We start from the raw sequence: 22,177 nt of genomic DNA on the forward strand, positions 1-22,177 counted from the left end.
TACCCTCACTCACACCAATGTTTGTCAAACCCACTCCAGTAGCAGATAATCTGTTCAAATTGGCCGTGACGTGACAGTCATAAACAGAGATGAGAATTCGGGCTAGGGCTGCACAATTCATTGAAAGTTAAAAAAGAAAAATCACTATTTTTTAATTTCACAATTATGTAATGATAAAACTTGGCAAATAGTTAAAACTTCTAATTTAGCCTGCCGTTGCACCGTGCCCGAACAATAAAAGCCATTATTACATACAAATTGGTAGCAAATAGTTGCAATAAACAACAATGGCATTAAACATTTTATAAAATAATATTTTCTTCAGTAATCAAGGCTTATGATCAATAATCGGGGTTACAATATTCAATGAAATATTCAGGATTACAGTTTTAGTCATAATCATGCAGCCCTAATCCTGACAGATATTTTCTTTCATGACGTGGAATTTGAGCGCTGTGGGGAGTGGGGACAACCCATCCCAGAGGTCAACCTCCTCCACGTATATATAAGTGTTATGACCGGGTGTGCCAACATGAGCATTCTGCAGCGTGTCATACACACTGTACGAAACACTCTCACACACCTTGTATAACAATTAGCGTGTAAGACCTTTGCACCGTCATAAACGCAAAGCTACAAGCCGCCGTGTGCTCCTCTGAGACCTGGAATGTGGCCGTCAAAGCCTCCGTAATGACAGTATAGCCTGTAAAACCTGACCTATGCCATTAGACGCGGGCCTGTGGAAGTGCTTATCTCTTATTCAGCAGAAGGACGAGTTGTGTGACAGCTAAAGGCACGGGAGTTTTTGCTTTAGTTTGCTTTCATTTTGGATACGGATGCCTTCTGTGTACGCATCGGATGCAGCGTGTCACAGTCAGGGGTAAACAATGATTGCACCCGTTGCCAAAGCTTTCTAGGAGAATTTGATGGGAGCCTCGTCAGAGTGCCATCACTGACTGCATGCACAAAAAATGTAAACGTTAATGCACTTGATGCACTCATCTCAATTGTGTGACATGAGGGACAATGGTTGTGAGATGAGGGACAATGTTTTTCAAAACATTAACTATTGATATCATAATAGTATGATTCACTATTGTGCTGACTTATTGGCAACAAGAAAGAGCCAAATAACATATTTCAGCGATGACAGATGTATCCATTCAAATATTACGGCTTGAATCAAAACAAAGCTGATTACATTTGAGATCAAAGAAAGCCACAATTCAATTAGAATGAAATCCAAGACTATGAGACACTTTAACAGAGTAGTTACAAGTTAATCTGGTCTCATGTTCCCACGGGAGGTGAGAAGAGAGCTGTAGGCTGTAGCTGCTGACATCACTAGCAGGAACTGGCCAAAGGTCAAGACTATCCAGATCAATGACTGGATTGCTTTGGCAATGTAAACGTATGTTTTCTCATGCCAATAAAGCTCCTTTGAATTGAATTGAATTGACTGGACTTCCTTCTCCATTTAATCTGGACAACGAATACAGCGCCAAACGCCACTCCTGGATTAAAACACCCGAGTGGCCTTGATCTCTGGAGCCGATACGGGTTAAACCACCAGATCACGGGATCAAAGAGGAAGGGAAACTTCACCATCTCGCTAGATTTCACACAGATCGAGTGTAGGACAGGTGGGTGGGGTAGGGTGGGAGCATTTCCTATTAACCAGAATAACCACATGAACACTATCTACAACAACCACAACTCGATCTACAAGCTTGCGACGCCTAGCCTTGCGAGCTTGTAGATAGAACCTTTTCGGTGAAGACTGAAGAGATTTGGTGTAGGGTGAAAAAAAAAAGAAAAGAACCAAGTATAGACCTTTGGGGGACCCAGGACAACGAAGTACAGAGGGTTTAAATGGTTAACCACTTAAGCAAGTAAAGCAACTTTGTCTTATGTCAATTCAATTGTTGGCTTGTAAATCAGCAATCAAATGTTTGTGAAGTGGTTATGCTTTCTGGTGAGCTTCCATTTTAGGGCTTTAGGGAGGATGCTATGCATTTGCCCAAAACCTCCAGCTTCAGAAAGCAAGTAAAACCTGCCAAGTGGGAACCTGACTGTATTGCATAATTAAAGCTGTATTGCATAATATTCAGATTATAAGGCTTAGTTAAAAGATAAGACTGAGAACTTTTGTCAACTGGGTGTAACTGCTAAATGAACAGAACTAGGAAGAGTAACCTATGCCCCCCCACCCCCCGGAAAAGAATGCCACCTATTTTCTGCTACAGTACGTGCGTGCTTTCTCTTTCCCATGACTCAAAGACAGTACATAGGTAAAAATTCATGACCTGATTCATGACCTGTAATAAGGGTGTGGGGCAGGCACACCCCGGCAGGGGACAGAAGTGTAAACTTTTTGAACCCATGTGAGAGCTGGGGTTTCCGTCTTTGAAGGATGTGAAAGTTTTTCACAATCTGTCAGTTCAAAAAACGCATAAGTGAGCAGGTTCCTGCTTCAGCACAAGAGGGTTGTCACAACACACGCAGGAATATTACTGTATAAAGCCTAGGATTTTATAACGTCTATGGGCAAGTCAAAATCAGGGGTATTTCTTCCTAATAGACCCAATCGACAGTCATTTGGGATCAATATAAGTAGGAGAATTAGCCTAGATGTTATTTAGGGTGGAGTTGTCCTTTAATAATAATAATAATACCGTAAAAAAGATAAGAAATAAAGGGGGCACGGTGGCGCAGTCGGTAATGCTGTCGCCTCACAGCTAAGGTCCTGGGTTAAAATTCAATTCCCACCGGGGGACGCTGTGGGCGCTGGGGGCATGTTCTCTCCTCCGCGTCATCAGTGCCCACACCCTAGGTGTGGGCACCCTTGTCTTTCTGTGTGGAGTTTGAATGTTCTCCCCATGTCTCCTCACAAAAACATGCAATAATCCTGCCACCCGGGGCACCTCATCGAGGGGAAAGGAACTGGTTGGAATAACATGTTCCTTCCAACCGGTGAAGCTCCCCCTGTCAGGTGATAAGAAGCGGCTTGCTCACTCCTCATGCACTGAAGGAAGCATGAGCTCCTACCCAGGTTGGCAGAGGGAGAGCAGCGCCCAGGATTACAGCTTAAGTTTAGGCAATTGGCACTGGGTGAAAAATGGGTTACAAAAATGTAGGATTAAAATTAAAAAAAAAAAAAAATCCCAAAGCTCAAGTCCACTCCTGGATTTGTCTCCTGGACAACTGTGCCTCAGAGTAGGCACACCTTTTGGGAACCACAGTATTTCAAAATCACATTCTGATGAGCCAGTTCTGACTGGATAGCTGAGGCAATCTTCCTGACTCCTGCCTAGACATGTCTCCACAAATAGTGGATTAAAAATAGGAATAGGTATAAAGCAAAATATGTAAAGCCACAATAAAACAACTGAACTGATTTTGAATTGCAATTAATTAAAGAAATGGCCACCTTAGAGCAGTGAAAACTTCACTAATAAAAGAGGCACAGACATTTTAGACAAAAGCACACATTTTGTTTTGTGGTGTTTGGTGGACTAACAGAACCACATAAATAAACAGTGTAAAACCATCCATGTTCTCTGAGATAAATGGCATGGACATCTTCTCCTGTGAGGCTGAAAAAGGAATGCACCTTCACAAGAGAGGCTGTCTGGCATCAACGCAGAGTCCACACCCACCCTAGTGGGTTCCTTATCGGACCAGCATGGGCCCAGCTGGTCTGTAAAGATTACAGAAAACAACCAGGGCTCTAAGAGCTCTGATGACAGGCTGGAAGACTATAGTGCTATAGTTTGAAGGGGTATTTCCACTTTTGAGCTATGTTAATCTTGTATAAATCTTTCAGAAGAAGCCTTCTATTTCAAAGTGAGCTTTATTAGAAAGGACATGTTTTCAAACCTTGGCATTCAGTGAGGCTTTGTGACTGTTGGTATTTGTCATTCACTGATGACATACAAAAGCATCATGAACGACACAAGGCCAGACTACAACTCCTAAACATCCAGGAGCCCAACTCACAGACACAATGAACATAAATATGAAGAAACAACATTTTATAGCCCTGTGACATATACCACTACCTGGTTAAAGAACTGCTGAATAGTTCCCTACTGGGTACACCAGGAACCCAACTCACAGAGACAACGAGCATTAACATTTTAAAGAAACAACATTTTATAGCCCTGGGATTATAAACCACAGAGGAACAGCTGAATAATTCCCTACAGGGTATAAAGGTACAGCACTTGTCACATTGTCTTCAGCACTTGAGACAAGGGGGAAGAGGCTAGGCAGCAGTGACATGTGATGTTCCTATGGGGGACAGCTTGGAGCACAACACTGTGCTCTCTGTGTGTGTATGACGATTAACTTCACTGCACGAGTGTCTATGGAGACTCCATTCACAGCAGTGATACTTAGTGTTGCCCGATCCCGATCACGTGATCGGATCGGCCGCCGATATGGCCGTTTTTATAAGATCGGAGATCGGGGAAAAAAAATCGAAAAAAAAAAATTTTTTTTTTTTTTTTTTTTTTTTCAAAAAAATATTTTCTGGGAGTACTGAAAGTTACAGGTAAGGTGAATGCGATATGAAATGTAAGCTTACCATAATCACAGTAATCCTTAATCATTTTCAATCATATTCAAGGGCTTTTGGAGAAATGAGACAGACAGAGCACTGCAGAGGGAAGGTGATTGTGTCAGACTCTGTGTACAGCTGGCAGCTGATGCCAATAAGTAGTAATTGGCCCCTTGCTAATGGATCAAAGGAAGGCAATTATGTCTCTCTGCACTGTCAACTAGCTCAGTGGTTCTCAACCTGTGGGTCGGGACCCCCAGGGGGGTCCTCAAATTATTTTGGGGGGGTCCCCAGATGATTAACTTAATGTGCAACATTGTTTTCTCTCTCAACAGTAAACAAATCAACATAAAGTTTAAGTGTATAGAGGGTATCTGCACATTTCGAAAGTGAAAAATTAAGGACTTTTTAATACCTCTAAAATGACAAATTAAACATTGGCCAAATTGTCAAATATTAAAGCCAGAAATTGTGAAAATAGCCGATCTACATTCTCACAACTCCTCGCGTTGCGAGCATGTAGATCTGCTATCTGCTCTTCAGGGTCGGGGGTCCCCAGTTAAAATATGATTATTTTGGGGGTCACGGCCTGAAAAGGTTGAGAACCAAGTGATAGAATGAATAGAATTTTTTTTTCTTCTTAATGCCTTGCCAAAAGATCGGATCGGGAAAGATCGGGATCGAATCGGAAGCAATAATATTTGATCGGTATCGGATCGGGAGCAAAAAGACCCTGATCGGGGCATCCCTACTCAAACTTTTTCTGGCTCGGGGCTGTGAGGGCACACCTGTAAATAACTTTTTGGAAGTGTGTGGAACAGAGCTCCCCATAGGCAGCAATGTGTGTCCTCACCGTCAACTCACCGTCAAGTGAGAACTGTCCCGTTGAGTTTGAACAGGATCTGCGCATGCGCGACCGCACGAGAAGCGGCGGCGGACCGTACACGCAGACTACGCATGCTGCGTAGGGCCCCGCCGACCAAAAAGGCCCCCCACCGCCCCCTCCTCAGCAGAAAAGAACTACTGCTGCATGGTTAATCGTTTTCAAACCGAAATCGCGATGCGAAATCCCGCGATTAGCGAATCGCAAAGGCCACGGTTTCTCTGCGAAGTAGACTTCCCAAGCAATATGGAGACGTTTTAATTTTTTAAATCCCTTCATAATTGACTAAGGAATGATCAAATCAAACTGTGGTGACTTTCTTTTCTTCCGAGTATCCACACCGCTGAAAGTGAAAGTGAATTTGGCACAGTGGCCACTGTGCAGGACTCTGCCAGTGCGTGGGAACTAGGGGTGCTAGGGGAAGTTTTCATTTTTTTATTTAAATAAGAAAAGAACAAATCAAACATAGTAAAAATACGTTGCCTGTTGTTGTCGTTTTTTATTTATTCATTTATATATATATTTGTATTTATATATATATATTTCCATTATAAAATGGATTAAAAAATGATAAAAAATATTAGGCCTATTATTTTTCAAACATAGCAAAAATACGTTGCCTGTTGTTGTCGTTTTTTATTTATTCATTTATATATATATATATATATATTATATATATATATATTTCCATTATAAAATGTATTAAAAAATGATAAAAAATATTAGGCCTATTATTTTTTCGCGGGCGCGAGCGTAGGAAGGCCCCATAGCAGAATCACGCTTAGGGCCCCATGGGCCCAGAAACGGCTCACACACACACACACACACACACACACACACACACACACACACACACACACACACACACACACACACACACACACACACACACACACACACACACACACACACACACACACACACACACACACACACACACACACACACACACACACACACACACACACACACACAGCTCCACTTCGAACCGAGGTTTGATTTTTTACATCCACGGCACCCATGAATTACATTAGTTTAGAAACTTATATTCATGTCATCTTGCGGTACATAAATATGCAAATATTTCCCCCTGAAATACTGTTTGTCACAGGGGAATTATGTTTATAGACTTGTGTCTATGTAGTCTAAATTCACTGTATGTGTGTGAAGGTTGTACAGTAGTATGTGTGTCTACTGGGAGACCAACTTCACTGTACAGTGCGTGTGTGTGCGTGCGTGCGTGCGTGCGTGCGTGCGTGTGTGTAAGACTCTACAGAGACTTAATTTAACTGTATGCGTGTCTATGGAGACTAGCTTCACTGTATGGAGACCGGCTTCACCGATGGCAACAGCAGGGCAATGTGCTCAGTGGCACATGTCTCATTAATTAGTGAAGGACTCCTCTCAGCAACTCTGTTTCACACTTCAGTTGCGAACAAAAACATGCTCACCTCACCTGCAAGTGCACGCGCGGTCTCACATGAGCAATGAGCATGGGGGGGCGCGCGCACACACACAGGGCCACAGGCACACTCCTACACAACGTTAGCAACATCCTGTGACACTCGCACTCACACACACACCAGTGTGGACAGGAAGTTAAGACATTGTCCCATCTCGGTTTGACGTGTGGGAGAGATTTATTATGTGCAACAGAGCCATAGGAAGACAGCGGTCTCCGGGGGGAACGGAAAAGGAACAACAGAGTTTTAGGGCTGCACGATTATTATGGATAAAATGATAATAAATCCCTGAGGACAAAGTGCAACAGCTGACCAAATAAGGGTTGAATTCATTGGAAAGTTTCACGATTACATAATTGAGATTGTTTTTCGATTATGTTCAATTCATTGCGCAGCCCTAATCAGAATGCACTAAAAATAATCCTCTCTGTGTGTGTGAGTGTGAGTGTGTGTGTGTGTGTGTGTGTGTGTGTACAGTACAGTACACAGAGAAAGCAAAAGGACTGTGTTCAGACACTGAACCTCCTGTCTGTTGCTGTATAGGTAAACAAACATCAACCATGTAACATGAAACTACGTACAGTCCATTTAGCACCCATTCCCTGCTGTTTGCAAGGCGATGCCGCTTGGTCAACACAGTGAACTTGAATGGGACCAGTAGAAACAGAGCTGCAATTAACACTAACACTCACCTGACTGCACTGCATTTTTTACTAGGGTTCACTCACACTCACGCATGAAGGGCTGACAGGACAAATATAAACATTTTCACTGAATCTGGGACCAAATTTACGTTTGTAATGAAGGAATATGTCATGAACCCAAAAAAGAATGTGTTCTTTTAACTCCTTTGGGTACATGACAGTAAAAGCCTCAGTTAATTTATACACGTGTAACTCAGAGTATATTCGACATGTAATTTCTATTTAGGATTTTGCCGTGTAGGCCTATAATTGACTGCTAGGCCACATTAAGTGTATGTGATTGGGACATTGAGTGTGTTCCAGTCAGTGTGACCCGTTCACTTCCGTCACTGACACACTGTGGGCGACTGCCACGCTGGGACCTCGTGACACAGAAAACCCAAGAATGTCAACAACATCCTGTGCGTGCACAAATGTGTGCGTGCTCTGCGTGTGCGTGTGTGTGTGTGTGTGCGCGCGCGCGTGTGTGTGTAATAAACACACCATGAGGCCACACATTCATCTACAAAAGGGAGCATTCTGGACCCGTCCTGCCTTGTTTATTATGTATAATCACGGGCATAGAGACACTCCACAACAATTGAAGTCCAGCTGCCCACAACAACACAGTGAGCTGGTGGCCACACTCTGTGCTGTGCATCAAAGGGACAGTTTGATGGCTTCAGACACAGAGCCGCCTGTGAGGAATTTTATTTTGATGGACAACACGGTGGCGAATGTAACATGAATGACATTAAGTGACAGTGTACATTTAACAGCTATGAAACTCGAGAAGGCTCATTTGAAAACCTATTAAAACAGACTTCTGGTTAAGGAGGCTTCATTTATTCTTACAGAAGGCTGAAATGTTCCGGCCAAAAACTGTTCTGTTCTGTGGCCACATGCCCACCAAAACAAACACTTTGTCACAAATCCTTTTATACTGTGTCTGCCTCTTAAATTAGACACAAGTTACAAGACAACATTAGAGTACATGTGTGGGAGTTTCAGCCCACACAGATTGGGATTTAAGATATTAGAGGGCACACACACACACACACACACACACACACACACACACACACACACACACACACACACACACACACACACACACACACACACACACACACACACACACACACACACACACACACACACACACACACACACACACACACACACACACACACACACACACACAGTGAGGTGTCATGCTTCTGTTGCATTGAGGACGGTCAATGACCCTTAGTTTAGACGGTCCGCTTAGCTGAGGCTCCCTGAACTTTCAACCCATATCCAGTGTGGTCTGTTATCAGAGGAGTTCTTGTTTCTATCTCAAAAACACTTGTTGAGTGGAAGAACATAAAGCTGATTGGGTCTAGTTTTTGTTAAGTGGAAAGGTCAAGGGTCAAATTATTTCTTTAGGGATAGTTCACCCCTAAAATAGTTCACCCCTAAAATGACATTTTTTCGATCGATTACTCATCCCATGAAGACTTGAATTAATGTATATTTATTTAGTTTTTGTCACATTCCTAAGCCAATAATTTGATGACCAGCAGTGGTTGCCTATTTATTGAATAGCCTTGGCATAAAATAGGGCTTGAGTAGTTATAGGAAAGCCACAACTCCACATGGTTCAATAGACTCGCACCTTGAGCAGACCAAAGATGTCTGCGTTGTCATGATTTCATCTTATGCCTCTAATAAACATCCAGAAAGGATCACATCACTGTCAGGCATCTTGGAGGAATTCACCATAGTTAGCCACTTGACCGATTCCCAAGGGCTCTATATTAGGCCCCCCTCCTGTTTTCCCTAACAGAAATAGGGATGCTAGGGTTCAAGGGTTAGAAGGCCGGTCAATGCAAGGCATAAAAGAGAGCCTTGCATTGACTGAGGAGAAAGGGTGGGAACAGGATGGATTAAAGAACTTGAATGGTGGAGAGAGGAAAAACATCCCAGATTCACCACTTGAGGCCCTGTCCCTCCCACAGACAAGCTGATTAGTTTTGAGGGTCTGGGAGACATCGACTCAGAGTCGTCTCCTCTGTGTCTGCCTACGATTTCCTCTGCTGCCTCCAGCTCCTTCCTCCATGTCGCTTAATCTACAATGGCCCTGACAACTGCAGGTGTGGACCGGTCGGTCCTCCTCCACAGTCTGTGAGATAGTCAATCACCAAAGCAATGAACTGGGGCGTGTTGAGAGGAAGTTTCTTATAATAAAAAGCACTCACAGGAATGGGATTGCTAGTCACTGGAGTGGAATGTTCCTAAGAACATTTTATCCAAACAAAGTTATTCTTACCTTTGTCCCTTTGAGACAACAAGGCAAGCTAGGGCTGTGGTTGTTTTATGGGCATGTTTTGTTTAACCGCGGTTGTAATGGGCAGAATAGGGAGGCAGTAACTGACCAGATTAATGTCTGACCACCTCACGTGAACAAGTGGATTCTGATTCATCTGATGCTCTCTTTCTCTGTACTTTATTTTGAATGCCACCAAGCAATGTATTGTCAACTTCAGGTGGGTGTATTATAATGTATGTGAGACTGACAGCACTGTTTAGGCGTGTCCGTCCCTGCTGGTTGTGTGAATGCCAACGGGTGGACTCTGTGGAGGATGTCTCACATGCATGACCAGCTCAAACAGTGTGAACGTCTACTGGTTCAAGCACAAGAAGGTTTTGTTTGTCACCAACTTCTACAAGTACAAGCAGCGAAATGTTGAGCACTAATCAGGCATCATCTGCATCTTATGAGCATTGTTTCATAATTCATGTAGGCTGAACAACACCAGTGCCAACACTGCATGTCATTTTGGAGCTTAGCCACTTGAAACCTAGTGTCCCAATTCTGGGTTGAACTTGAACAATCCATGAACATCATGCCCCGTCAACAAAGCATAGCCTTTCAGTAGAAACCTGATAATTGAACTTTGAGTGTAAAAATGTATCAAATGGATTTTTTTTTACGCTCTGAGTTAAAGATGTTCTTGAGAGCCATGTCTGTATCCCCTCCACAAGCTCCCTGTGCATCTGACCAGCATATCACACACGCTGTCCAACACAAACAAAATAATCCAAATAAGGTGGACTCCGGTTGAAAAGGCAAGCTTGTTCTGCTCGACGCATGCAGGCCTCTCGGTCAAGCATCACTTGTTCCACTGAGGCCCCTCGGTGACGATGTGTTCGCAGTCAAAGACGCTCACTGTGCTCCGCTGTGCACAGCAGACGGAGCGAGCTCTCTGGGAGCCTGCAGGTTAAAAATGTGCTTCTCTCTCTCTCTTCGTCTCCCGAGGAGGGAGAGACTGCAGCTGATGTTCTGAGAAACACTGGTGGCTGGCTGGGCTTTCACTGCACTGACTGGGATGCATGGTTTGAGACGTGCTTTAGGGCTACAGTAAGGAAAGGAAATATTAATCCTATATTGTGATACTGTGGCTGTTTCTTTTTGTTTTTAGTTTAGTTTAGTTTTACCCATTCACTGCCAGCCCATCCTAATTTAAAGTCAAGAGTTTGAAAAGTTTATTTCAAATACACTTTTACCATATCCTTCCTATTCATGATTTGTATCAAAGTAGTGAATAACTGTGATGGGTTGTACTGTCTAAACAGTGGAGTGAAAAGTATTTGCAATGCAAACTAGAGGAGTAAAACATTTGCTCAAAATTGACACGTCAACTTCAACTGCTGTACCTCACATGAGCACTGATGAACAGTAATCTTATCTTTCTTACCTAATAACTGTAAATGGAACTGTAAATGGAACATAACACACTTTAGACTTTGTTAATTCGACCTGACCGAGTTGGCTTTGTACTTGGCCCACCAAATCTATAGGCTACTCCAACAGGTGCAGTTAACTCTCCAAACATCTTGACCATTACCAATACCTAAAACTAGTGGCTTAAAAATAACTAGAGGTGGTTGGAAATGACTAAATACTGTATGTGCTGTAACTAAGTACACATTTGAGTTGCGTTCACTTCCATACTTGATACTTTAGACTTCTTCTCCACTATATCTCAGAGAATAATAGGCTAATACTTTGTACTCAAACTACACAAACTCTTAATACATTTTTTTTAGTTTCTAGTTACTTTGCAGATTTAGATACAGAACATACAGTAACAGATCAATTATGATGTATTATTATAAGCTAAGCTACCTACCCAGCAGCATATTAAGCAATTGAAAGCAGACCCACATTTACCAGCTGCAACATTAGAGTAATAAACACATTCATGCATTACATTAACTGAGAATTTGTGAAACATTATTGTAGATTAAACCACCCAGCAGCAGGCCATAAAGTAATTGAAATCAGCCCCACCTTTACCAACGCAGCTGCAACATTAAAGTAATGGGACCATTCATGCATTACTAATAACAATCCAATAATATGATGATGAACCTTTTACTGCATGAGTGCAGAAATATTATATCTGCATTATATTATGTCTGTTGATGCCATCTATAGCATGGCATCAAGATCAACATATTATGCTGATGCAACAGATACTTTTGTGCTCTGCCAGTCAGTCAAGTACACTTTTTAATCAACAACAATACAAATCCGAGTAGGCCTTCTTCCTCCACCACTACTTACAACCTGTTGTGTTCTGGGTCAGGTGGACTCTGACCAGCGCCATAATCAAGGGTTTAGTCATCATAAAACTCAAACACTAGGCTGTGTGTGTTAGTGTGGGTGATCGGATCCAGTCTGGGCTGTGGGCTCATCTCTGACTGTGAATGAAACCACTTGCTTCTCATGCACTTGTATGAACTGAGTACAAAGGGACCCCAATGCAAACAAGCCTAACAGCTTTCTTGTGGTCTTTATCCTTGTATCAGTGAACGAACTGTACTGTCTTTTCCTATACAGACTTCTAATAAGGTATTCAATCAATCAACAAAAACTTCACTGAACAAAGTGAGCAACGTTAAGGTTTGCACAGATCTTCAGTAGGAGTGATACGATCCCCATAATAATGATGTTAATAGGACACACACACACACACACACACACACACACACACACACACACACACACACACACACACACACACACACACAGCAAAATGACGCAGTGTCAGGGACAACAGCACAGCAGGTGCGACATGTAAAATGACAGGTTCTGATTCCAGTAGCAGAACTCAGCACACTGAGCTCAGTGTATCTTGTACATAACTCCGAGAGAGTGTAGGCTAACCAAGTGGACCCTAAACATAGACTTCTTGTACATTCTCGGAGTTTGATGAAACACCAAGGGCTTGTGTATGTATTGTGTTTATGTACATCTGTAGTAGTAGGCTACTATAAATCTTACCTTGTAGACTTTACCAAACGCCCCGTCTCCAAGCTCTCCAACTATCTCCCATAGGTCGTTGGGGTTGATGTCTCTGTGGACGTGCTCATACTGCTTCACCTTCTTCTTCAAGTCCAGAGAGGGCAGGCGGAGGATCTTGCTGAATCTCGCGAACGCCATCGCTTACGATTTTAACTATCACCAAAAAAAATCCTAAAAAATTAAAAAATAAAACGGGTCCACACAAATCCAGAAAAGACCCAAGAAAAAAGACGCGCGCGTCCTGACGCGCAGCCACTAAAACACTTGCCTAGTAGTACCCAGTTTGCGCAGGAATGATGTCTCTCCTACGTCCTGAAATGCAGAAAATCAAACAAAAAAATCGCCTCAAATGAGATATTAGTCCACGCCGTCCATTCTATCCAGCTGTGTGAGCTTCCGAGATCAAGATAATATCGTCATTCACAGAGTGTGTACTGGCGCTATCAACGCTGGACGCACACTGACCACCTGCCTCCCTCCAGCCACGGAGAATAATCATTAGTTCGTTGGGAGAGAGTGAGTGAGAGAGAGAGAGCCTGTACAACTTGTTGCTACAGTTCACTTCTCTTTAAAGAAGCCCCACCCTGTGGCCAGAACGGCCCTCCCACGGTCGCCATGGAAATGTAGTTCTTTTTGCCGTCTACACTGCTGTGGACAGGCTGAAAAAGAACTGCATATCCGTGTTGCGTGCGTCAGGTGTGTGTGGCTCTCTGACGTGTTGTGCGGAGTTTTGTTATATTGTTTTCGTTTTGTTTATTAGAATAAATAATAAGTCAACTGTTACCTGCCCCTTCCTTGTATATATTGTATATACTGTACTTACTGATTGTATAGACCTACTGTTTTCTTTTTTTCTTTACATATCTACTGCATAGTACTGTGTTCTATTTGTCTGTCATTCAATGTTATATGAGATACTTTAATGGTTTCCTGTTGAAATAAGCTTAGTCTTTTCATGGATCTCCTTTTAGTAGACCTTGTACCAGTGAACTGTACCGTCATGAATCTGTACATTTTCCTATGCAAACTTCTAATAAAGCCTTCAATCAATCAATCAATCAATCAAACTGTAGCAGTTTAGACAAATATGCGCACGGCACGCAAGCAATAAAGTATACAATAATAAAACAACTAAATGTCGTCATGAGGGCTTTTGTTTTGTCGGGATATCATTCACCTTCATAATGTTATGCGCAATGCCTGATGATGATATTAATAAATAATACATAATAATGGCTAGAAGTGCATCCAAATCCATGCTATGAAGATCTCAAAGTCTAGTAATGCCTGGCGACCATATATCTAGCTCTATAGCACCATCTAGTGTCAGATCTCTTCTTGTCAATTTGATTGATTCTGATTCATGTGACGCATGCCTTATGTCAAGATGTGAATGAGAAATTTAAATTTAAAATTCATCAAAATAATAATTAGTTCTCATTAGTCCTCATTCTGACTGATCAGATGTTCACTCTGATTAAAATGAGGGATACAGGTCCAGTGCACAACAGAGTAGCCTATTTCTGGGCACCCAATTTAAAAATAAGTAAATGTATGCTTTGGAAAATGGTTGGATGTAACCTCTATGATTATATGTATCAAACCATATGGTTATATAGTCTATGGTTTAAGCATGCACAGCACATGTCTGTCATTATGATTATCAAACCTAACTTTACCCTTCAATTTCTTGTTTATCACCTTCAAAAGACTGCAGGTTTTGCAGCTATTTGTAGCAATTGTAGAAGTATTGGGCCTTAAATGTAATTTAAAAAATATATATGTATTTAGCCCCTCATTTATAAAAATAAATTAAAACAAATGTAAAATGTAAAATACGTTTCAAAAAATGGTGCCCAAACATTGCTGTGCCCACTGTTCCGGTTACCAGAATGAGAATGCAGGTGCGTTTGTGAGGTGACTCCATATTGTAACCAAGAGGATTGGGTATATAGCAGACAGACCACTGATTTATAATTAAAATATATTTACTTTAAACCGTAGAATATAAAACATGCTTTCTTTATTACAATGCATTAGTCAAAACCACAGCAATAAAAAGAGAGTTACTGATTAATTGATTGAAGGCACATTATGTTTAGACCTTATTCTGCAAAGAAGAAGGAGACTCACTAATAAATCAACACTAAGGGGCCTTTTCCGCCGGCAAAGAAGCGGTTCGGGTTCTTTCTCCCGCCTATGTGATGAACCAGAGGTGAGCTTTTCCACCGAGAACCGGGTTGGTTCCGATCCATAAAAGTTGGTTAGCCAGTTTGCAAGAACGAACCAAGGTTACCAAAAAGTTGCCATCCCATAGGCGGGAAAAATAACACGAACCAGTTCTTTGCCGGTGGAAAAGGCCCCTATATGGTGCATTTATATAGCGCCTTTATCCAAGGCGCTTTACTTAGATTGTGCATTACATTCACGCATGCATTCATACACCGATGGCGGAGGAAACCATGCAAGGCATCAACCTGCACATCGGGAGCAATTAGGGTTCAGTGTCTTGCTCAAGGACACTTCGAAACTAACTCTGGGGGAGCCTGGAATTGAACTAGGCCACTCTACACCCCTGAGCCTGACTGACACCCAGGCAAGAGACTGTAGGCCCATAGACTTGGACAGAGACATTTTAATATTTAAAATCATACATTTAAACAAAGCCTGTTCATGTTCCACATTTAGTCAGATTTAATTTTTCTTCCACAAACCCTGCAACATAAACATTTAACAAAGGAAGCAACAGTTAGCAGCACAACCAAGACCAACACTATTAAGAACAAAATGACATCTACAGAGTGGTAAGAGTACCAGGGCATTTTGTACGACTCTGTGCGGAGGTGAGCAGCACCTTTGTGTCTCATAACAAACTCTAACCAGAAAATGGCGCTGTCCAGTGGCTTTATTGGCTGGTCTCTGTGCAGCACAGAGAGTCTCTGCATGTTCATCCTGTAGGAAGGCTCATGAAGGACCTCCTCAATGCCTTGGAGAAACGTGTCTTTGGTCATTGTAAAAATGTTCATTATCTTTGCTGCACCTCGTACTTCCATTCTAAAGAGGTTTTCAGGTTGATCAAAAAACAACGGGAGTCCTAGAATAGGAACTCCGTGGTAGATGGCTTCATAAATGCCATTTGTTCCTCCGTGTGCTACAAATGCTCTGGTCTTTGCGTGTCCCAAAAGGTCATTCTGTGGCATCCAGTCAACCAGTAATGTGTTGTTGCCCAGAGTGGCCGGCCTGTCACCTTTATGCCTCCAGATGACTTTCTGAGGTAGTTGGGCAAAAGCCGCCGCTATCTCCTCTGCTATGTCACGAGGCAGCTCGCCGAATATAGTCCCCAAAGACATGAGGACGACTCCGTGTTCCCCAGAAGCCTGGACGAACTCCTCCAGGTGTTGAGGAAGAGGTTTAGCAGGTTTGCACTGGAACCCACCCATATAGATCGCATTAGGCATGGTGGGGCGAGGGAACTCGAACACAAAGTCAACTCTCATCAGCCAAATGTCTGCTGCCTCAAGCAGGGAGGTGAAATCTACATCGGGACCCAAGTATTTTTCTAAAAGCCTTGAATAATATGATGCAACATTCATTTCACGGTGCATCTTAGTTCCAGCAGAAACCAATGTGTTGTGCACTCTTTGAAGAAACGTCATTTTATTTGATGCAAATAGCCCTGGCAGTGGAACGTAAGACAGAGGACTAGGTGCAATAATGAAATGGCCTTCACCGTGGCTGGTCCATCTCACGTTGAAAACAAGTGGCAAACTCAGGTAGTGGGCAAGTATAGCCCCACCTGGTACCACAGGGTCAGCCAGAACAAGGTCATATTTGGCATCCTGTAGAGACTGCATTAGACCTTCGTTCTCGAAAATGTGTTCAAGCATTAGACAGTGATGCTTGTGCAGTTCAACACCGAATTCTAGTTCTAGCTTGATACGAGTCCAGTCAGAATTTCCTTGACGCTGTATTTTCAAAACTCTAGACAAAAATGCCTTCATATAGTCCTCCATTTTCGCATCCACTTCGCCAAAGACTAATGTGATGGAAGTGTAGTGCGGCGAGGTTTCCTTAATGTACCAGCTGTTATGTGGACGCACAACCGAAACATGGTGGCCCCTTGCATGCAGCTCTTCTATGATAACCTTCATATTCACCCAGTGGCTGCCGTCGACAGGGAAAACAAGAACTTTACCCCCATGAGCAATGGAGGAACAGAGGGAGAGGACAGTGAGCCAGACCAGGGGCAAATGCATTTCTTCACTCTAAAACAATTGAACAGGAGAGTATTTTTCAAATTAATATTGTGCATACAATGATTGTAAGTAGCCTAATTACATAGAATGGGATATAATCAAAGCTACATGTTTTGTAAGTGTGAAACCGCTAACCTTAAAGGTAGGGTGAGTGATATAGTGTATTTAACAATTGTTTTAACCAAAGAAAATGACTAACAACTGAACCATTTAAGTTGCACAAATCTTTTAGGAAACTTGGTTAGGGCTCTATAAAGGTTTTTGGTAGAAACTGATTTTAAAAGTAAAGTAGGCCTATATAAACTTAGTATGAAGTTCTAGTAAGATTAAGGTATATACAACAAGAACAGATACACATACCTTGCGTGTGTGTGCCACCATGATTGTAGATGGAATTACATTAAATAAGAACAAAAGCTTGTTTTTCCTATTGTGTTCAAATCAAATATACAATAATTACCTTTGGTTGCTAATTGTAGCTAGTTCTCTCTTCACCGGTGGTCAAAGAAATGAAAGACATCAAAGGCAGTTTTAGTGCTTCAAGTTTACAACATAGGTCATAGGGTAATGACTTGTTGTAAACTGTCAGAAGAACAAAGTAGCCTAGTACTCCAGGTCAAAGGGGCCAACAATGTAGGCTTATGTTTTGTGTGTGTGTGTGTGTGTGTGTGTGTGTGTGTGTGTGTGTGTGTGTGTGTGTGTGTGTGTGTGTGTGTGTGTGTGTGTGTGTGTGTGTGTGGGGGGGGGGTGTGGGGGTATGTGGGTGTGTGTGTGGAGTGTTGTCCAGGGGGGCAGTTGTCCGATTTAAAATGAAGCAACACGGAAGACGGAACTGAAAGTTCCTATTATTGGCCGCTAGTTTCTGGTACCAGAAGCAACATGTTCTCCATAGGATTCCATTCATTACCCCCGAACTTTTACATTTGATTTTCTTACCTTAATAAACATTGTCATACATACTTTATGGTTCCTGTCGCTAGTTTAAAGCCTCGTTTCAATCACCATGATATGCGTTTTGTTAAAATATGGTCCAATTCATGTTATATTTGATGTTCAAGCAGGGTATGCTGTAGGAGGGGCTTGTGATGGTTCTTCTTCGTATGCTTTATTTTCAAGCTCAACACCACATTCTCCAAAGCATCCCTGCGGTTGCACTTGCACGTGACCGTTGTCAGCCAATAGCATTCGAGATGGTACCATTTCTACCAATGAACGTTGATTTCTACAATGATGGCGGCACCCGTACAAGTTCCAAAAAAGGTGTTGTCTAGGCTGACTGATTTGTTTGTGCCTGATGTGTTGTCAATGTCATGGCATCAGCTGCAAACAAATCAGTCAGCTCCATACTGTATGAGCACAAAAGGACGCACGCCCATAGATGGGCAATTGGGCATGTATCTGTGACGTCAGTAAAATATCAGACCTACAAGCTCACAACTCATCACAACATGAGGCATTGTGATCTGATCTATTTCTGAGAAAATAAAGTTCTGAAAGGATAAGTTTAGTTAGCCTGGCAGGCTGGCAATAGAGTGTAGCCTGCAGATTACGGAGTCCTTGTCTGGTATCGCGATGCCCCGGCTGCCTTAAAGTTAAAGCTCCAAACAGCCCAGAACAAACTAATTAGGGTTGTGCTTGGTCTTCCTCCTCGGGCCCACCTTACCGATCATCACCACGAAAGCGTGGGGTGGCTCAAAGTAGCTGACAGAGTACAGCATCTTGCAATGGGCCTGGTGTACAAGATACACTACACCTCCAAGATATACCCATGTACCTGACAAACTACTTCTTAAAGGTCAAGGATGTTCATGATCACAACACCAGAGGCAGCTCCACTAATCATCATCAACGTAGATTTAACACTAAACAAGGCTCTAACTCGTTCTCCTGCTACACCATCACCATCAACATGTGGACAAGCCTTAAGGGAGAGCAAATCCATAGCCTCCTTCAAAATCGGTATGAAAAGTCACCTTCAGGCGGCTGCTACCCGTGACTTGTAAATAGACTAAGCCCCCATGCCCCCCAGACCGCCCCTTTTTTCTGCCTTTGTATTTGATGTTATGCTTTTTCTGTTTTTGAAATTTATATTATCCTAGATAAAGTACTATGTTATCCGTCTGTCTTTCAATGTTTTATGAGATACTTAAAGTGTGGTTCCTGTGGAAATAAGCTTCGGCTTTCTAGGATCTCCTTTTCGTTGTACCAGTGATTTGTACTGTCATGAAACTGTACTTGTTTCTATTGCAATCTTCTAATAAATTCAATCGTAGCATATAGATGGAAATGAACAGTATACTGCACACCACGGTTCTCCGTGATCGTTTCAGATAATACAGGTTCTCAGGACATCATTGGGCCCTGCTCAGGAGGTGGTAGGCTACTAAACTTTACCTGGCGTGGTGGTGACGACGTGTGTGAAAGAGGCTGGAACCGCATTGATTGATTGAATTTATTAGAAGATTGCAATAGAAACAAGTACAGTTTCATGACAGTACAAATCACTGGTACAACGAAAAGGAGATCCTAGAAAGCCGAAGCTTATTTCCACAGGAACCACACTTGTTGGGGTTATTTAGACATAGGCTATGCTAGATTTGATGTCTCCTTGCTATGTGCTGCTAGTGCTATCCTATAGTCAATTTTAAGTTATCACTTAACATTGTTAGCACCTACATTGACGTTTTCATTAAGTTCATGCCATTTACTGCAATCTCACATTAGTATCTTAACAGTTAGCATGGTTTGCAAATGATATGTGGCATATTATGTTATGTTGGTAAAAGGAATCCCATTCCAGTGAAACATTTCTAGATGATTCAAACTGCCCTTATGCTAAGCTAATAACTATATAACTGGAGTGTTAGAATTTTGTATCTTTTGTGTTTTTCCCATTTAGTGTGACCCAATAATTTAATATAATTTAAAGGCATAGCTATTTATTTGAAAAGGTTCAGATTGAACCCTAAATGGGACAACCATGCCACCTGCTGTTGTAAATGTGTCCCTGCATTGAGCAAAAGTGCCTATTATGCTCAATGGCCAGGCTTATGAAATGTTTACCTTTACTTATATTTGCTTTTATTTATGTGGTAGCTCCACATCACCAATGTTGTTTTACAGAAAACTATGATACAGAAATGTCATGAAAACTAGGCCTTTATAGCCTATATATAATATTGGAAGATGTAGACAGGTCCCATTGGCAGTTAGGTCTGCATACTTTCTTTCATCCATGTCCTCATTTAGTGCTCTGACAGTATCAGTACAGTACTATTGTCAAAAGTGACAATACTGTAAAACAAATGCTGACACTTGAGTGGGTTCCAACTTCCAGGTGGCCTCCAGCTAAATTAGACCATAGCAAAATAATTGTTACAAAATAAAAACACCAGAGTGTGAGTGAGCAAACTTTATGCAAAGGTAACCAAACCTTTCGTCGAAGAGTTCCGATTTTCTGACGTACAGATTTCCGAACTCTAATTCAGAGTAATGCTCTTCAGAAATTATGAGTGACACCATTTTGTAGTTGAACCGGACCTTTCCGGCGAAAAGTTCGGTTTCGGAGACAGTATGCACAGCCCTTAAAGGCCTGTCCATACGCTCTCCGGCCACCAAACTTTTCGTCTGAAAGTGCAGACTTCCCGAAGTGCAGCTTTCCGAACTCTAATTCGGGGTAATGCTTTTCAGAAGTTATACGAGTGACTTGTATCCCTCTAGTTCTCCCTGGGGCGGCAGTGGCTCAGGAGGTAGGGCAGCCCCTTGGGAACCAGTTCGATCCAGGGCTCCCCCGGAGTTAGTGTCGAAGTGTCCTTGAGCAAGACACTGAACCTTGCATGGTTTCCTCTGCCATCGGTGTATGAATGTGTGTGTGTGTGAATGGGTGAATGTAATGCACAATCATTGTAAAGCACCTCGGATAAAGCCGCTATGGATGCACCATTTACCAGTTATTCTTTCTTGTTAACTGCAAGCTGCCATGACATAAGATTATAAAGGTCTGTCTATCTACTACTGACCAGTTAACATGGACAGGCAACAGAAATGAGTTGCCGTTCATGCTGGACTCATTTGAAATTCAAATTAGGGACTTGATAAAGTAAAGAAATAGTAACTGAAATATTTTACTATCTTTCTGATGATGAGCAGAGGCCTGTTCTTCACTTACACTATGGAAAGGCATTTGAATGAACAAAGTTAAAGCTGTACTGTGGAAGCTGCTCAACTAGTGGTCAGTAGCGGTATTGCTTTTTTCGGCCGGAGTCGCCGCGGACCACCGGAAAACGACCACCGCGGCCGTCGCGAGCACCTCCGCCTTGCCGATACGATTCCGTAGAGCCGTCTCCCATCATTTTTAGACCAGAATTGAGGGAGTAGCAAGCAAGATTCCTTCACCAATGTAAACACAGTTGCTGAGGGAAGCTACTTCCTTTAGAGACAGCAAGACTCGCTGTGATTGGCTGGTGGTGTATGATCGGCGCTGTGATTGGCCGGTAGTGTATCATGTGGGAGATGACATCATTTTGCCGGGAAATTCTCCCCCCTCACAACTCATAGAAAACATATAAAGAGAAGGCTTCAGAAGCTGAAAATAACAGAGTGGGGGTTCTTAAACTTTAGCGATTTAACAGTTAGGACAATTTTAAGATTTGTTTTATAAAAAAAAGTTACATGGTATAACTTTAAATTAGGACACAACGTTAGATTAGGACACAACGTTAGATTAGGACACAACGTTAGATTAGGAAACAGTGACTACTAGTGTCCACCATGAGGACTCACGCTCTCCTTCTTCTCTTTATGCTGGCAGGTAGGCCTACATCTCCTAATACTGTATGTCTAATGTGCATCGTGCACACTTCACGAGGTTGTCTTTGCAGAGAAATGTTTTGTATCATGTTTGCTTTAAAAAAGAAAAAAAAAATCATAGAGCGGTCTGTCATATCTGACATTTAAATTACAATTTTGAGAGAAACTC

At 42.3% G+C, this 22,177-nt stretch overlaps 2 protein-coding genes and 1 long non-coding RNA gene across 5 annotated transcripts in view; 1 reads left to right on the forward strand and 2 right to left on the reverse strand.

The window, feature by feature from the left end:
• stk10 (serine/threonine kinase 10) overlaps positions 1–13,427 on the reverse strand; it is a 101,974-nt gene extending 88,547 nt beyond the window's left edge. For both annotated transcript variants that reach the window (XM_080748466.1, XM_080748465.1), the window contains exon 1: positions 12,923–13,427. In XM_080748466.1, coding sequence (XP_080604592.1) covers positions 12,923–13,081 — 159 coding nt within the window. In that variant the 5' untranslated portion in view covers positions 13,082–13,427. The remainder of the gene's footprint in view (positions 1–12,922) is intronic.
• A 1,593-nt stretch (positions 13,428–15,020) lies between these two features.
• On the reverse strand, positions 15,021–17,868 carry LOC308305117 (UDP-glucuronosyltransferase 2A3-like). Of its 2 annotated transcripts, none has more exons than XM_080749796.1 (2): positions 17,660–17,868; positions 15,021–17,208 (listed from the first exon to the last, which is right to left on the reverse strand). In XM_080749796.1, exon 2 carries the CDS (start codon positions 17,197–17,199, stop codon positions 15,628–15,630), a length of 1,572 nt encoding a protein of 523 aa, XP_080605922.1. In that variant the 5' UTR covers positions 17,200–17,208; positions 17,660–17,868; the 3' UTR covers positions 15,021–15,627. The 2 variants fall into 2 exon arrangements, with proteins under 2 accessions (XP_080605922.1, XP_080605921.1); XM_080749795.1 differs by having other exon boundaries at positions 17,560–17,868.
• A 134-nt stretch (positions 17,869–18,002) lies between these two features.
• The window catches only part of LOC308305164, a 6,629-nt gene continuing 2,454 nt past the window's right edge, over positions 18,003–22,177 (forward strand). The window contains exon 1 of the long non-coding RNA XR_013963092.1: positions 18,003–22,177. This exon is cut by the window's right edge and continues 511 nt beyond it. This is a non-coding gene — a long non-coding RNA (uncharacterized lncRNA).

The sequence above is a fragment of the Nannobrachium achirus genome, assembly GCF_963921795.1.
Source record: "Nannobrachium achirus genome assembly, chromosome: 19".
NCBI lineage: Eukaryota > Metazoa > Chordata > Actinopteri > Myctophiformes > Myctophidae > Nannobrachium > Nannobrachium achirus.

What these genes read in the sequence shown, in the direction of transcription:
- LOC308305117 (XM_080749795.1), bottom strand. Translation starts at nt 17,580, where the DNA reads ATGGTGGCACACACACGCAAG. An exon ending in TGGTGGCACACACACGCAAG is followed by an intron (nt 17,209 to 17,559) that starts GTATGTGTATCT and finishes CAATTGTTTTAG; the next exon opens with AGTGAAGAAATGCATTTGCC.